The 12882-nt window shown below is 33.2% G+C and overlaps 1 protein-coding gene across 3 annotated transcripts in view; it reads right to left on the bottom strand.

The window, feature by feature from the left end:
- LOC150076736 (lysosomal alpha-glucosidase-like) overlaps positions 1-12882 on the bottom strand; it is a 238790-nt gene that overhangs the window by 92766 nt on the left and 133142 nt on the right. For all 3 annotated transcript variants that reach the window (XM_090386832.1, XM_090386831.1, XM_090386833.1), the window contains exons 12-15: positions 12236-12384; positions 11513-11597; positions 10994-11184; positions 8172-8260 (exon numbers count right to left, since the gene is read on the bottom strand). In XM_090386832.1, coding sequence (XP_090242958.1) covers positions 8172-8260; positions 10994-11184; positions 11513-11597; positions 12236-12384 — 514 coding nt within the window. The remainder of the gene's footprint in view (positions 1-8171; positions 8261-10993; positions 11185-11512; positions 11598-12235; positions 12385-12882) is intronic.

Below are 12882 nucleotides of genomic sequence, written 5' to 3'. Positions count from 1 at the left end.
ATACTATACTAACGCTATCTAGGTTCGATATATAACGATCGTATGACAAAGACAAAGGCGGGAATTTACGAACGGTAATCTATGGACATTTAAGTTGTAATTAACTTTCAAATCTCGCTGTCTCGATTCAGAACAACTAGCGATCCTTACTAGGTCTATAAGCTACTTACAAAAAATAATTTGATGTAAAAAATATTCAATAAGCGGCTAAATATCGCTAAAAAAACTTCTCGTTCAGCGGAGTTGTAACTTGTAACACGTGGATTTGATACCCTTACCGATACTTTTATGCAATTACAAGGTCTAGTAAAGAATAAATACACCAGATTAATCAGAAATATCACAAAATAATGCTATACTACTAAATTTAAATCAAAAGTTTTAGAAAAACAACAATTTCAAATCAATAAATAAGAAAAATCCACTTAGCGGCTTTGAACACGTCTGGCCCTACTAGCCTCGTCAGCAGACTCGATTGTCTTAATTATTTATTTGTTGGTACTTTGTCATGTCTTTCCTCTTGTACAGCACCATATTATCCCTACTAGGCATATTTTGGAACTAATTTTTTTTCATGGGATCCTTCTCCCCATGCCTTGAATAGTTTGCTTACTAATTTTGGTGGCATTCTGCTTATTACTTAGAGCTACATAGAGCTCTAAGTGTGTGTGTTTGTGTGTGTGTGTGTGTGTGTAATATTGATAAAAATAATTAAGTTACCGAATGACAAAGTAAGCAAACAAAGTATTAAATCAAAATGATTAAACTGTGTATTAAATCAAAATGATTAAACTGTGTATTAAATCAAAATTATTAAACTGTGTATTAAATCAAAATTATTAAACTTTGTTATGGATCCGGGTACTACTAGTTACAGTAGAGAAATCTGGCAACCATAAATACAGAACTAAATTCCAGTGCCACCTATAAGTCCATCACTAACAACAGCAGTATCATCACAAAGAAGTTAATTGCTTTCAGCAAGAAACTAAAACTCAACTTTAATAACTACAACTTTCCTTATATTTATTTCATACCTAAGTTCCACAAAAACCCTACAGGATTTAGGTTTATTATGTCCTGCAAATACAGTTACGCCCATAAACCCAGCAAAACTTTAGAAAAGTTACTTAAACCTATAGTGGACATCCTTCCTAATAGTAGAATAATTAATAACAACATTCCAGTTATTAATGCCCTGAGTATTGACAACATTTCTCATGTGCAAACTTTTGATTTCAATAGTCTATTCACCAGCATAGACCTAACTAACTTAAAATTGGTCCTGAATGAAATTTATAATAAATACAAACATATTATTGGCTGTAATTCAGTTTTTTGGAACAATCTCATTAATCTCTGTGTCTCCAATAACTACATTTTTGATGGCAAATCTATATACTTGCAAATCAAAGGTACCAACATGGGTAGCCCCAATAGTTGTATCTTAGCTAACCTATATCTACACTGGTCTGAGACCTCTCTACCTTCAGATATTAAACTTTACAGATATATTGATAACTTATTGGTATTCAACTACCCTACATTTATACATGACTTTGCAGGTATTTATCCTTCAGAACTTACTCTGAAAAAAAAAACAAATAATAATGATTTTTCAGCAATTACTTAGACTTGGATATTAATATTAACAGCCCTCATACCACAATCAAGATATACAATAAAAGAGATGCTTTTAATTTTAATGTAGTCAGTTTTACCCACTGGCACTCTAACATTTCTAAAAAAGTACATGCTAATATAAAACTCTCCCAGTGCATCAGAATTGCGACAAAATGCAATAGCGACAGTCTCTTTGCTGACAACATTAAACAACTCCATAATAAATTGCAGTGCAATAATGTATAGTCATATACCCCCTAGCCTCTGTCGTGTCTCAAAGTGTAGAAAGCTTGTGCCCACGGATTGGCAATACGTGGTTAACACAATAATTGTGTTCTGTTATGTCCCATATTTCTTTTTTTTTACAATAACAATACCAATACTGACTTAAACATATGAGGCATTTGTTCATACATCTGTCAAGGACCAACTATGATATGGGTTCAGCAACCCTGGACAACCCGAGCACAACTATATTACTCTTCTTCAAATTGCTTTCTGCTTTCCTTAATTACTACATTTTATTTCTCGTGCGCAATTAGGCTGGCCAAAAGCAATATCGAGATGCTATTCCTCTACTATAGCTCCCTTTTTCTTTCTGATACAAAGTTTAGTATTTTTCTACACTACTTCGTCAGTCATTAATAATCTCCCTCTGCTGGTGCTTTGCCTCATTTGTTTATTTACCTACTTCCCTGTAACACGGGACATTTCACTTTGATGACTCCACTTCCTTCCCCTCACATGTGGTTGCTTCAACTGATATAAACATTCTGGACAGTGATCTATCGGCTTTATCCTTGCTTCTCCAACATTACCTTGTAAACACCATAAGCAACTATTTCACAGATTCCGTTCCAAACACACAGTTAGTTCAAGTACTTTTTGTAATGTATCTGTTCTTTTGAACAGATACATTACAAAAAAAAAAAAATTGAAATCAAAAATTGATTTCAATTTTTTTTTCCCCCCTTAAAATTCTATTGGCAATTTTTTTTTTTTTTAAATTTTACTCTTTTCTTTTTGGTCTCAGTTGGGTCAGCTGTGATTTATACATTTCACATGTATACATCATAACAGAAACCCTGCTTATTGTGGTGGCTCCTACGGTTTTGGCTGCTGACCCTATGAAGAAGTAGTTAAAAGCTCTAGGACCTACTACTTTAGGTAACATTGTTATCTTCATTATTATTTCTATTTTTATGTTAATCAATTTATTTCAGGTTATCTCCTTCAACTTACAGGCCTTCTCAATTTTTCCATGGTAATTACAATTGACAGGTCAACATCCCTTCCATATACACTGAATATAAACATTTGTCTATATATATATATATATATATATAGCATAATTTCTAACCCAGTAATAGAAATATGCAAACCATTCCTAATACAAACCATGAGAAGGAATCACTCATAAACTGGGACCTAGGTGCTTTCAGAATACACTGGGTGCTCAAAAAATTTAGCACGCAGCACTTCCAAAACTCCTGAGTGGCTGTGTAGGTGCACAGCTTAAAGGGAATCCTGATCATAAGATAATTCAGGATTTCACACTACTAAAATACTTAACATTTAAAAAAAGAACAAAGTCAATATCAAACTTACAGTCAACCTTACAAAAAGTTGGTATCAATATTATTTACAATTTTTAGCGTCATAAACGGAAAAAATCTAACTCCTTAAAATAAGTAAAATTCATTGAAGTGGCAAGATGATTACATAAAATGTTAAAAAGTTAATATTAGAATGACTAAATGATGGAAATAAACAACCTTTTCTTTTCTGATCTCTCCAAAAAAATAACAATAATAAAATAAAATCCCTAATCATTCATACTTTTCCTGTTGTTGCCAAAAAAAAAAAAAAATTATCCAATTCCACTTTGAACTTTTACTCTTAGCCTCAGTTATCTTTGAAGGCAATTTATTTGAATTCTCTACATCTTGTTGGCAAGTTTTTCAGTCTGCAATTCTAAGCCATTATACATATTTACAATGACTAGCACCCCTAATCAATCCTGTAGGCTTTCTTTGAACACTCTTCAGAAGCTCTGTTTTTTTTTCAGGTGTGAACTGCAGAAGGTGAGACCATATCTGTGATACAATATTTAAAAATTGTGGTCTCACTCTCATCATATATAGAGGAAGAATGACATCAAGAAATAAATTATTCTAACATTTTATGCACCATAATAAATAATATTTGTCATGGTGTATAAAGTGTTGGAATAGTTTATTTCTTGATGGATATTACCCACAAAGAAAACATCTTATTTAAAGACAATAACATCCTTCTTCCTATTTGCAAAAGTCCTATAAATTAAAAATAGTGCCTTTTTAGCAACATGTTTACACTGCCAGTAATTTGATATCAGATTGTATCATTACACCTTTCTTTGTCTTGAATCATTTTTACCCCTCACCCTACACAATTAAAAGTAGCTTAAGGACCTTTGTTCTCAAGCTGCAAAACTCTTCATTTAAAATCATTAAATATAGGTTACTATATATATATATATTTTTTTTTTTTTTACCACATCCATAACCAATCCAAATTATTTTAAAGTAATATGGTCTGGTTCTGATCATTAACCATCTTTCCTAAATTCAAACCATCAGTTATTACTGTAATCCCTCGTAAGTCATCAAGCACAGAACTAACTTTTCTTCTTCCTCGTTTATTCCTTCAACTTCTGTTCTCTGGGACAACCTCCCTTCACACGTATTTCACAAAAATTAATGAATTTAGTAAAATAAACAGAATGAATTTAATAAACAGAAGTTAATGTCAACAAGTATCTTCTTTCATCTTCTCAACCTTCAACCCATGCACGGTACTAAATACTACAGGTTCTAATACCTTTTGCATTTGGGGTTTCATAAAAAAAAAAAAAGGAAAGATTAAAATGAGAAGGGCTCCCAAAAGTGATACGTGAGAGACTCCACTTGCTACATTGGTTAACCTTTAAAAATATCCATTTACGACTACCCTCTGTCTCCTATTTTTAGCCAAATCCTAATCTCACAAAGGATCGGGAATTGGCTAAAAGGTAAGGAAATGCTCCAGTTTACTTATCAGCCTTTCATAAGAAATCATATCAGATTCCTGTTTTGTCTTTTGAATGATGTCAACAAATTTTAGCATTAGCAAAGGCATATGATGCAAGAAAGCAAGCTTATATAGCATCAGCCAAAAAAAAAACCCTTATTTCACTCATCCACTCGCTCCGAATGTTTGTCAAGTTCGGCCTTGAATCTACTTAAGCTATCGACTTCTACAATGACAAATGGAAGTTTGTTCCAGAAATCAACCACCCACCGGCTAAAGGCAAACTTCTGCACATCTATCCTACAACTGTCTTTCCTAAATTTGAATTTATGCCCTCTCAGGCGATTATTCTGAGCATGAGGAAGAATCCTATCAGAATTTTGCATGCTTAAACCATTCAAGGTTTTATGCACCTCAATCAGATCACCTCGCAGGTGCCTAGTCTCCAGACACTAATTTGCAAAACTTAAGCCTTTCTTTGTAAGAGCAACCCTTTGTTCCATTCACTAATCTTGTTGCCCTTCTCTGTACACGTTCCAGCAGCTCTACATCCTTCTTGAAATGAGGCCTCTAGACCTGTATACAGTAAGCAAGGTGTGGCCTGAACCATTGCCTTATACAAGGGAATAATCACCTCCTTATCCCTGCTAGAAAAATTACTGTGCATCACTGACAAGACACCATGAGCTACTCTTGCAGACCATCTGCACTGCTCAGAAAACTTCATATCTGCCTGCTCAATTACCCCCCAGGTCCTTTTCATTCTTTACCACTGTCAGTGTAGTACCACACAGTTGATATATTACTCTGGGGTTACTGCTTCCCATATGCAGTAGTTTACATCTGTCAATGTTAAACTTCAGCTGCTACCTCTCAGCCAACCGCTCAACTTTTCTAGATCCTGTTGCAGCAGCATACTGTCACTAATGTCATTAACAACCATGCTGACCTTCGTATCATCTGCAAACTTGGACATTAAGCCTGAATATACCATCATCAATATCATTTATAAATACAGAAAACAACAATGGACCCAACACTGAAACCTGAGGGACTCCTCCACTAATAACATTAGTCCACAAAGAGCAGTGTCCATTGATTACTACCCACTGTCTTCTCCCACTCAACCATCCCTTTATCCATAGCAGCAATTTGCTTCCAATGTCACACTGCTCCAATTTGTGCAGCAGTCTTCCATGTGCAGCAGTATCAAAGGCCTTTAAGATCCAAATAAATGATATCAAAATTATTCTTTGCATCCAGTTCCTTTGTGACTACATCATAGTATCCAATCAAATTGGTCAGACAAGACTTCCCCTTATCAAACCCATGCAATGCTTCTTTAACCAGTGCCTCCATTAATTTCCCTGAAACAGAAGTTAAACTAACAGGTCTGTAATTACCTGTGTCTCCCTTTGATCCTCCTTTGTGGATTGGGGTCACATTTGCACATCTCCAGTCCATGGGTACCTCCCCTAAGTCCAAGAAAGCTCTCATAATTATGGCTAAGGGTTTGCTGCCTCCTTTAATATAACTGGATAGATTCCATCCACCCCAGATGCCTGGGGTGGATGGAATCTGGGGTGGATTCCATCCACCCCAGATGGACATTAAGCTTGATATACCATCATCAATATCATTTATAAATACAGAAAACAATAATGGACCCAATACTGAACCCTGAGGGACTCCACTAATAACATTAGTCCACGATGAGCAGTGTCCATTGATTACCGCTCTCTGCCTTCTCCCCCTCAACCACCCCTTTATCCATAGCAGCAATTTGCCTCCAATGCCACACTGCTCCAATTTGTGCAGCTGTCTTCCATGTGCAACAGTATCAAAACTTTCTAAGATCCAAGTATATAATATCAGAGTTATTCCCTGCATCCAGTTCTTTTGTGACTGCATCATAGTATCCAATCAAATTAGTCAGGCAAGACTTCCCCTTAAAAAAACCATGCTGTGTCTGAGCTATGACTGAAGTCTTGTCTAGATGATCCTGCAGTGCTTCTTTAACCAGTGCCTCCATTAATGTTCCAGGAACAGAAGTTAAACTAACAGGTCTATAATTACTTGTGTCGCCCTTTGATCCTCCTTTATGAATTGGGGTCACATTTGCACATCTCCAGTCCATGGGTACTTCCCCTGAGTCCAAGGAAGCTCTCATAATTATGGCTAAGTGTTTGCTTACTTCCTTTGCTGCCTCCTTTAATATAACTGGATAGATCCCATCCACCCCAGGTGCCTTTCTTGTGTTTATCTTCAACAATTTCTCCTCCATTTTACTCTCAGTTATTACAAGATTATCTAGCTTACTGCCAGAGTTTAATACACCTCTGGCATTCCCCTCCCTGAATAACTCCTCATGTGTGTATGCAGATGAAAAATATTCATTTAATTTGTTAGCTACCTGAGCAGGATCATCGACAGTTGAACCATCAATTTACCAGACCTCTTCAAGATCTTATGTGTAATACAAGGTTTATCCAGGTGTAAGTGATAAACTAAATTATGTGCACTTATCTGAGTTTGTTTCCTTGATAAATTTCGACTGGCATCCAATTTTATATCAGCAATTGTAGTGTATGATATTTCAAAATGTATATCACTTACACCTGGAAGTTTAAAGGGTTGATGAATCATTGATTAAGTCTATTTATCTTGATATAACCAGCTTCACAGAACTAAATTTTAATTTTATCGAGCATACTAACATTTTGTAATTCAGTTAAATGAGACATTTTCTTAGCTGCTCTCTTTTAATATATTCTGAATTGAATTATAATCACAATTAATGACCATGAAAATAAAATACACATCCATAAATATCTGCACTGTAAGCTTGCTCCATGGCAATGTAATTAATCATTTAGGTCTGTTTTACTTCCCGAGCTTAAAAATGAAAATTTTAGCATCAGAATATAGGATGCCAGCATAACAATGTTAATGCTGGTTCCTCTATTTTATGTTAACTGGTTTCTGCTGTACCTCTCTATCTTCCAGAAACAGGATTCATCTAATGCTACCATCCACAAGTGGATGCCAAATCAATTCTGGTTCTACCCAGAAAGCCTTTATTTACTATAAATTAAAACACAAAGGCAAAGGATGCAGTGAGTAAAACTCTCTTCTTGCCATACACCTATTGCAGCCAGCTTGTGCAAGTAAAAAAAAAAACAAAAAAAAAAAAAAACAGTTAAATCAGTCACCAACAGATTGCACAATGATGATATCAGTCTTTTTTTTTTTTTTTTTTTTCTTCCCCTTGACTGGCATTTAAAGAGAATAACTGAAATAATCTTAAAAGCCCTTTCCTTAAGCTTTGAATAACAACAAAATGAAAACAATTCATTTAATTGTTTCAGCAAATGGCTTATTACAGCTAACAGTAACAATCATAAACATTGTCCAATAAAAACAATAAATGGTGAAGTGCTGCAAAAATGCATTTTTATTCTTTTCATTTATAAGTTATTCAGATTTTTTTAACTTACGTAACGAGTCGCCATCATCCCAATAGAGCTCTCCTAATGCTTCACCATTTTCATCTGGAAAAATGAGAAGGCCAAATGGGTTCTTGCGCCTTAAAAAAAAAAAAACTTTTAATAATCAATAACATGCTTACACACGGTGTTACCAAACGTATTGGATCACTAATGATAAGAATATTTTATACAAATATGGTATTTAAAGATGAAATGCACAAGGCATAATTATATATGGGTTTTACGTAATTAACTATATGATATCGGTGTAGATACACCATAGTTTACCCATAATAAACTACATATGTAGTGTAAAAGGCATTATTTTAAGTATTGCATATTGTGGCTGCCTTCACAACGAGATACCAGGTATTGCACTACTTTGAATAAGTAATGCTTCTCTAGTAGAGAAGACTACTGTTATTTATTCTCAGTGGATACCACCACCCAGATAGCACCATTTCAAAGCTGTTGGCCTATCATCAGTGGGTGAGCATTCAGATGCAACATGCCATCACAGTTGCAAAGTGATTCCATAATATGGAGAGATGCCAAATGGTGTACATATAATGTATTTAAAGACGAAATGCACAAGGCATAATTATATATGGGTTTTAAGTAATTAACTATATAATATCGGTGTAGATACACCATTATTATATAGTTAATTACATAAAACCCATATATAATTATAATATCTATTTTGAAATAATATTATTCAAATTGAGGAAAGACAGATGTAGATAGATGTGCGGAAATTTGCCTTTAGCCAGCGGGTAGTTGGTTGGTGGAACAGACTTCCATCCCTTGTTGTGGAAGTTGGTATCCTAAAAAAATTTAAGGCTCAGCTAGACACGTATTTCGAATGAATGGAGGGGTGAAGTGGAAGGTTTTTTTTTTTTTTTTTTTTGTGGCTGATGCTGCATAAGCTTGCTTTCTTGCATCATATGCCTCTACTAATGCTAATGATACTGCACTATTATCAAAAGCATCTGTTTTAAAATAGTATAATTAGCAGATTGACATTTTGACAACATCACTACATCACCAAAATATTAATAATCTGCCCTTGATCATTTATCTCACCCTTTAAGAAAGCTAGGAAGATTAATCTTTTAGAGATGCTATTTGCTTGAAAGCAGTATAATACCAGGGCAACTCATTGTGAGGCCAAGTTTGTCCTGCTTTGAGCATTGAGACTTTGAACATTGCACTAACTAAGCCAGTAATGGTGGACATTTCTGACACATGTGCCAAAAATAAGCTAAAACAAGAATATATTTTTGCATCCCATATTAAAATAAAAAAATAAAACTGGTTAAAACAGTTTTTATTGTTAATATAATATCTTAGCAATACTTGTGAGTTTTTAATGAAAACTTTATTGCTGCATAATTTTAATAAAACAAATTATCTTAAAATAAGAAAAATGCTATTCTTTTATACTGTAAACCATTTATGACATTGTATCCTAGTGATCTTGTGGCACATGTGCCACTGGTTCACCATATCACTGAACTAAGTCATTTAAATCCAGCTGGCTGCAAAAAAACACGAGGACAGGATAGTCCTCCCAACTACATAAAATTTAATAATTATTTTATTTTATAATTTAATTAAGATTATTATTAATTAACTTTTTATTAAATTGCATTTAATTACTATTTATTTTTTATGTATCAGTTTATTTAATTATTATTCTATCCTAGAAATGTAGAATGCTTTATTATTATATACCACTCTGCATTAAAGAATATATATATATATATATATATATAATTCTTTAAGCTGAGCCATTTTGACCTCAGATTTGAACAAGAAAAAATGATAATGCTACTTTACATGATAAGGAAATGTCTCTTCATAATAGTTGGTTACTGTTCCTAACTGAAAATCCTTAATGATGCAAATTCTGTAACAGCTACTTCATCCTGGGATTGTTTTTATAATCACAGGTTTTCAACAAATGTCCTTGTCAATGACAAAACATGCTCCAGAGGGGAGAGGATCCTCAATCTTCATAATGTGCACACATATACTAAAGAACATAAAGATTAAGTAACAACTATAGTTTCCTAATATCTAACAGCCTAAAAAGAAATATGACACTGCAATCTTGGATGGACCTTATGACATTTAATAAATTAAATTAAGCTACGCTATTATATTGTGTAACAACTATAGCTAATCTGATCAAATCACTTGTATATGTTGGGTTTTTTTTTTTTTTTTTTTTTTAGGAGCATTAGCAACTAAGGCCATATTGCTCCGGGATATATGGTGGTCATTCCCTGACCTTTCCGCATCCTCCGTATTTGGTGGTGACGGGCTTGAACCCCGGTCTAATCAAGAAGCGTGTGTTACACACTGCTGCTCCTTCCCACCTGGCTACGAAGGCACCGCATATGTTGTTTACTCAGACATCTGGAAGTCTGGTGATACACAGACTTCCTCCACACAACACTACCTAGATTTTTCTGGAAGAAGCTCCCCTGGTTATGTACCCACACATAGGGGCTACTTCCCATATGAGTGACATCAATGGAGGATATGTACAAGATTATTAAGAGCTCCACTTGCCTCAATTATTCACTATGATTCCTTTCATTCCAAAACTATTAATAGTCAGTTCACCCTGATGTTCCTTGTTAGAGATTTCCTATTTTATTTTTCTCAAATTCAACTACAAAAATCACTCAACTTTAGCTTTTTGGTCTTTTTTCTTGACTTTCTATAACTTGCTAAATAATAATAATAACTTGTTAAATAATAATTAAATTCAAAAACTATCTTTTGCAATAAAAATAAAGCTTTCCACATTGGAAACTTACATTGCAGTAGTAGTAGTTGCATTCTCAGTAGTCAACTGTATAGGAATAATATAACCACTACGAATAACAATTCCCATCATGTTATCTAAAGGTGATGTGAAAGTGTAGTTACTTCCATCACTTTTTATTTCTGTTCCATTAAGACAATACCAGGTGTCTGATGGTAAGTAGCCAGTAACTTCTTCAACATCCTATATAAAAAAAAGAGTTACTTAACAAATCAAATCATTTATAGTTAAGAGATTTGATTCTAAGTAGTATTAATTACTTAAAAGCAATTAAGCCTACTTGTTTAAAGAGCTATCAAGATTAACAGTATTAGTACTGAGAAAGGGAAAGATACATCATGGGCATTTTATCTAATCCAAAATTAATTACACAAAATTATCTAAAGAATTACCAATTTTAATTTTGGAAAGCTCTAATTTTAGACATACTAAAATTTATGATCAGTAATCATTTTATAAAAATTCAGAAATTTATTGATAAAAAAATTAAAATAAAATATAAAAAACTTACAGGCTCAAGAACTGGAATAATCATGAAAGCTGGGCCCCAGAGAAATTGTGTATCTATACTATATGTATTTTTGTCATTTGGATATCTAGCAGATGAAAAAAAAAATAAATAAATAAGATGAAGTCTTTATAGCACAAAAATGCAGCTGAAGCATGCAGGCTTGAATGCAGAATTGCACTGTGTAGAATAAATACTAGAGAATATTTAAAATATTACTGAATAACACTATAAAAGCAAACAATAACAAAAATTAATAAAACCTTATCATTGCAAAAAAAAAATCACCTATCATCTTTTTTATTAAAAAAATAAAAAAAGATGATAGGTTTTCCTATCTACCTTAAACATTATTTTTAAGTAATCACAAACTGTTAATTTAGGATATCTATCTCAGAAATTCATAAAAATTAAACTTTTGAATTGGAGTTACAAAGTCTGCATTAATTTGCAAATCTCACTTGACAAATGTATGCTTGGTGATTGGTATTACATAATGGATCAAACTTATGAAACAACAAAAAAATAAATAAATAAATTGGGGGTAATCAATGTGTGAGGGGAGGGGGTTCCCTCCATTAACCACCAAACCTTTTCAGGGAAGATTTGCAAACTAATGGAGGTTTCATTACCCAAATCTTAATTAATCATGAATTATTATCAGCCCTATGCTAGTCACTGTGTATTAACTACTCATAAAATATTGAATGGTATGATATTACTTACTCAAAAAAAAGTGCCCTAGCAACTGTTTCTCCATATATGTGACTTTTATAGAAAAGTGTATACAAATATGGCAAGTAAGTATATCTGAAATAAAGGGCCACTTTAGCAGCTTTTGTCACTATTGGTCCAAGTGCCACTGGATCTTGATCCTGCAGAAGAAGTAACTTAATTATTAAACTTTGGTAGCCTTAGATTTATTTGCATTTTGCATATTGTAATTCAGATCTCTAAATCCTGTCATGAAGATTATAATTTAATGATTATAATATATTGAATAAAGAAAGTGAAGAAAAAATATATATGTGCATTTGTTTATATAAATTAATATGTAGCTTATTGACAGTAAATATGTTATACAAATACATCAATGAAACAACCAAATTATGTGGTAACATTTCTGGTTCCCGTGTTTAATTCTGTCATCAGGCAAAAAAGGAAAATATTATGAACCATAAAAAAATGCATATTTTCATCAGCTTCGTAATTTCAAGTTCCCATATAATGTCCTCCATAAAGAAATAGTCTACCTGACCATTTTTTTAATGCATACAATATAAACAAAAGCAAATAAAAATATTTATAATACTCTAAGAAAGCCAAAATTTGCTATAAATAAACTTATTAAAATAAGTTTTTGTGGCTCATGA

The sequence above is a fragment of the Mastigoproctus giganteus genome, chromosome 12 (genome assembly GCF_048544385.1).
Source record: "Mastigoproctus giganteus isolate SK-2022 chromosome 12, ASM4854438v1, whole genome shotgun sequence".
Classification (NCBI taxonomy): domain Eukaryota; kingdom Metazoa; phylum Arthropoda; class Arachnida; order Uropygi; family Thelyphonidae; genus Mastigoproctus; species Mastigoproctus giganteus.
The sequence above is the reverse complement of the archived record's forward strand: the minus strand, read 5'-3'. Positions and strand labels throughout refer to the sequence as shown.